Genomic DNA, 5,138 nt, shown 5'->3' on the forward strand with positions numbered 1-5,138 from the left:
AAGAGCGGCGGCCCGGGCGGGGCTGGAGCGCCGGGGACAGCGCTGCGGGGCCGGGCCCCAGCGAACCGCTTCTCCCGGAGCCCGAACCGCCGCCCGGCAGCGGCCCCGCTGCACCGCCCGGCCCGGGACAAGGGGCGGCCCGAGGCCCCCCCGCCCGCTCCTGTTTTGACCGGACACGGGTAGCGAGGCGGCCGCCCCCGGCGGGGTTGGGGTCGGTGCGAGCAGGCCCGAGCAGCGGACCCGCCGCTGCCGTCAGCCGGGCTGGGCCCCAGCCAGCTCCAGCGGGCGCACGGGAGGAAGCCTCGGCAGCTCGTTTGCGTTCCACTTCCAAAACAGCCTCGGGAGTTTTTGTACCCCCCTTCCTTTGCTCTATTTTTAACCACAAAAAGAGCAGCTCCACCGAAATGGAGCCTCAAAAAATTCCTCGACACTCGTGCCTGTTCCTCTCCACGGAAATCTTTAGTAAAAGGCGAAAGATTTATGCGATCTGAAGAGAAACCAGAGTATACCCATCTTCCTCCCCACGGACACGCCATCCCCGGTTGTCCCTCTGTAGGACACGGCGACCCCTGCCCGGTCCCCGCCGCCCCGGTTCGCCCCCCTCCTTCTCGGCGGCGCACACGGGCACAGCCCCGCGCCCGGACCCCAGCGGCCCGGCGGGAGCTGCGGATGCGGACAACATTACCGGAGCCGCGCCGCCGGTGCGCGGTGCACCCTGGGTATGCAAATAAGAGGAATGCTAATGAGCCGCATGCTAATGAGACGTTCACAGCCCGTGAGCGCCGAGCACGGCCGTAGTCCTGGGGGCTTTGGGGGGCTCCCCACCGCCCTTCCCTATGCTCCCACCTCACTTGCCCAGGCCAGCCCCAGCCTGCCGCTGACCCCCTCAGCCACTGCCCAGGGTGGCTCGACTGGTTCTACCTTCATACTGGACCTCGAGGTGCACCGAGGACAGCACGCCCAGCACAGGCTCCACAAGGGCAGAGGGCACCTCTCCCACCACGTCCTGGGGAGAAAAGGGCAGAGTGACAGGGACAGTCTTCACAGAGTAGTCTGGGTTGTCCTCCTCCGGGCACTGGGGCTGCCCACTGTAGCCCCCAACGCCAGGGAGGCTGGCACAGGACAGGGAAGCTAATGCTGCCCTTTCGCCCCCAGCGAGGCCCACTGCCTACCTGCATGCCCCTGAGCATCTGCAGAACCAGCTTCTGGGCGTGGGGGGAGGCGCACGGCAGAACAGCAATGAGGCCTTTGTAGACTTGATTCTGGTACTTGGGATTGCTGTGGCCCAAAGAGTCCAGCAGAACCTGCACGTCTTCTTGAGCCTCTGCTGAGTTGGAAGTGACCAAGAACTCAGTGAGGGATTGCACCCCTGTGCAGAGAAAGAGACACCAAGTCGTGTGCCTGGATGAGTCCGGGTCACCCATCTCAGCTGTTTCAGTCTCACCCCCAAGAAAACCCAGCATTACATCCCACTCAAAGGGTGGCTCAATTAACGGAAGCCAGGAAAAAAGTTCTTTGTCCTTGTCAGGAGCCACAGCACCAACTGGAAAACCAGTTGGCAAAATTCTCAGCTGGAGTACGTGGCCAAGGCCCTTCTGTGGGTGTTTATACAAACAGAGAGTCCGGCACCGGGATGCCAACAATGCTGCTAAGGATCCCTCTGCTGATCCTGCCGCTTCATCTCTCTTGGCCGAAGCTGTGATGGCAGGTATCGCCCCATAGCCTCCGACAGGTAATCTGAACTACAGAATATCTAATGGGGTTTGGCTTCTTTGCCCAGGAGAAAAAAAAAACAGGAGAAAAAATGTTGTAATGCTCTTTCAAAAGATACAAGCTGCAAAACCCTCCTATCCCCAGAGGGGAAGTCTGGGAAAGTCTGCAGTAGGTGAACACTGCAGGTAAGAATGGAAACTGTTTTGTGGTTTTAACTGGAGCAGTTGCAACCAGCAGGATAGTAATATCGCATCAAAAGAAATGACTGTAAAGAAAGCGAGCTCATTAAAAACTGAGAGGGGATGAAATGCAACTGCTCAACAATAGCTGAGACTCTGAACTCCTTCTAGCCAGAGAAACGCTGCGGCAATCTGCCATCCGGCAGGTGGAGGGAAGGGAGTGGTTCAGCGAGGCAAGCAGCCCTGGGGGCCAGAGGTCAGGGAGAACATCTTTGCCTGAATTAGGAAAAAGCACGGATGGACATGCCACCTACCGTAGCTTTCACAAATGAGCTCCTTATACTTCCTGCCAGTGTCTGCGACGAGCTGCAGCAGCTTTACAGACTCCCTTTTGTCCTCTTCTTTCAGGTGGTTCAGCCCTAGTATTTCCAGGAGAATCATGACACCTCCAATCTCCAGAAATTCAATAACGTATCTGCGTCTGCAAGGATAGGGGGAAACAAAGCCAAAAGTGTCACCTGCCTTGGAGCCCATCTTCCTCTGTCAGCACGCCGTGCTCCTGGGAACCATCACGTCCTGCCTCGCTGCGGCAGGTGCCCGGGCAGGGAACACAAGGAGGCTCAGCCTGGAGCGCAAAGGCAGATGCCTGCTGGCAGCATGCTTTGCTGCCAGCAGGTCACCAGCTCCTATTTTACCATGTGCTACATTTCAGATATTGAACCACAGGCAGAGAAGGCCCTGTCTCTGCACTCAGATTCTCACCATGCACCTTCCACATTGTGGGAGTGACCCGGTGGCTCTGGAGACATGCACAAGCAGTGGATTTGGTTTTGAGAGCATTTGAAATTCTTACCACAAGCCTCACTGGGGCCTGCCTTGCCTGAAATGCTTACACAGCCCTCGCAAAAGATGGCCAAGGAGTTGTTATTTTCTTTATCTGCTCTCCCCCTCATCCTTGTGTGCCTTCCCCACGGCACCTCTCACACAGTGACATTCTATACTCACCCACTTGCAGCAGATAGGAAGATGCCAATGGACTTGAGCAGCTTGTCAAGGCACGTGCTGTACATGTAGCTGTTTGACAAGGCTAAGGAGAGATTTACAGACCATCATGGTGTCCCCCAGGCTGCCTTTGACAATCTGAAGGTCTGAACTGGGTACTCTCTCTGCAAGAAAGCATGGACCTTCCTGTCACAGACAGGCAGAGGCAGCATGCTCATCCCAATATGAGAAAACCCACTAGTTCTAGGTCCCTGAGACAGGTTACATGGCTTTCCCTTCAGTTCCACCTTTAGATAGCCAGCTTTTTTTGAACCCTGCAGAACATGGCTGGGTATGGATGTCTCCATACAGAAGCTGATTCTTTAAACAAATTTTTGGTAGAGAACTTTGCCTTCCTCTCCATCCCACTACTACACACCACCTCCAGCTGTCCAAGGAAACAGATACGTCATTCTGAGCCATGCGGTTAGGCGAGCCAGAAACAAGCTGGCTCCCTGGGAGAACTCCAGCTCCAGCTCTGGTTCTGTCTTGCCATTGTTGCTTTCAATGAAGTTGTCCAGGATGCGGCTTCGAGCAACTTTGTGGGCACTATCCCATTCCTGCAAGAAAACCATGAGCTTCCTGATGGCTTCCTGCTCTTTGACAGAAGTCATGATCTCTTCTGCCTAGAGAAAAGTGAGAAAGAAGTTAAAAAAGGGCTTTGAAGATAGAAGAAGTTTGTACCAAGGAATTACCACCAGAATCACATTTAAAATCTCTGGCAAATAATATTAAAGTTACTTACTACTTACTAGCCATTAATTTAATCTCATTTTCCTTTATACTCATTTCATAGATAGGAAAATTGAAGCAAAAGGAGAGTTCCTGGTGTGTCTGAAGCTGCACAATGAATCTGTGACAGACTTGAGATTGTTTTCCAAGGCAGGTGGCTTCACCACAGGAGCTCTCTTCTCTGCTCTGTTAATAAAGTCATTTTGATGTTACCCATTACCCCAGCCTTGGTTTCTCGCTAGCCTCATGATATGAACACTGCATCTCATATCTGACCTGCCAGAGAATAAATAGGGTGAAATGAGAGCACAAATAGGTATGGATTTATGGGGAGTGACAGGGTCAAGGGGGCTGTAAATGCCTGTTAGCACAGCAGCGCAGCATGCCCTCACTCACATGATGGAGCGATAGTCATTTGGACAGGGCCCACGTCCACTCCAGGAAGATACGCTTGGCCTTGGCAGCAGGAGAGTGCTTTGGGACCCTTTGGAATGACAGACATCTGCTCTGTTTTTTTCTTATCTAATTTCTATGGCATGTTTTTAAACAATCTAAGAAAACCTGAAATTATAAGAACTATAGGCAAGAAGAGAGAAGCTCCAGAAACATCCCTTGCCAGCACTTCCTTCCATCCCTTCACACAGGTGTTAAATAAAGCAATCTGTATTTTGCCAAATTTCTTTGTCATACTTTTAGCTCAGTATGATATCCCCTATTCCAGCTTGACAAAAGTGAAGGTGCACTTAGTAGGGGGATGAAACGTCAGAGGATTAAGCTCTCTGTTCATTCAGGTAGGTGAGAATTCCACTGACATGTATGCGTTTGGCCAATCTCAAGGAGCCTCACAGTTAAACATCAGTATCTGTGTACATACACAGATGCAGAAAGAGGGACAAGGTCACAGACAGCTGCATTAACACAGGTGTGTTGTCCTCCACCAAGCTGTATCAGCAAGCCTGAGGGTAGGAAAGGAATTCATGCCTTGCCTAATATAGTTCTTGGCCTTTCTACACAAGAAAAGCACCATTTTATATTTTATTTAAAGTGTGGTTTAAGAGAAAAAAAGTTAAAAGGATATAAAATCTTTGGGTTTCAGAATAAGAAGTTTCCTTCAATGTAATACAAGTTGCTAAGATTACCAATTTCCTATCTACAAAGTTCTTAAGCCTTTTCTCCTAGAATCTGGAGGAAAATTCCAAATCAGTTCCAGAATATTCCCAAGACACCTGCTCAAAAGTAACTTTCTATTGCTATTATCTCAACTAGACTGAAAACAATGACCAAGAGGTGAACATGTATTTCTGCCTGAAAACAAACAAACAAAGTCTTCAAAAAGCTGGCTAAGAAACAACATTTGAGAATTAAGATGAGATAAAATTTCATTTGGGAATTAACGGTCTGTGCTCTGTAAGGAGTCTGTGTCCTTGGCAGGGCGTTTTCAGGATCTCTTTTGCGGGGAAGCAGGTTTAAAAT

The 5,138-nt window shown here is 51.1% G+C and overlaps 1 protein-coding gene across 1 annotated transcript in view; it reads right to left on the reverse strand.

Moving 5' to 3' along the window:
• LOC104841210 (chromosome unknown open reading frame, human C1orf228) overlaps positions 1-3,553 on the reverse strand; it is a 10,637-nt gene extending 7,084 nt beyond the window's left edge. Inside the window, exons 1-5 of the mRNA XM_010582727.1 lie at positions 3,342-3,553; positions 2,898-2,966; positions 2,207-2,373; positions 1,173-1,369; positions 922-1,006 (exon numbers count right to left, since the gene is read on the reverse strand). Coding sequence (XP_010581029.1) covers positions 922-1,006; positions 1,173-1,369; positions 2,207-2,373; positions 2,898-2,966; positions 3,342-3,547 — 724 coding nt within the window. The 5' untranslated portion in view covers positions 3,548-3,553. The remainder of the gene's footprint in view (positions 1-921; positions 1,007-1,172; positions 1,370-2,206; positions 2,374-2,897; positions 2,967-3,341) is intronic.
• Positions 3,554-5,138: the final 1,585 nt, after the last annotated feature.

The sequence above is a fragment of the Haliaeetus leucocephalus genome, unplaced genomic scaffold, assembly GCF_000737465.1.
Source record: "Haliaeetus leucocephalus isolate CR32 unplaced genomic scaffold, Haliaeetus_leucocephalus-4.0 Scaffold848, whole genome shotgun sequence".
Lineage (NCBI taxonomy): Eukaryota > Metazoa > Chordata > Aves > Accipitriformes > Accipitridae > Haliaeetus > Haliaeetus leucocephalus.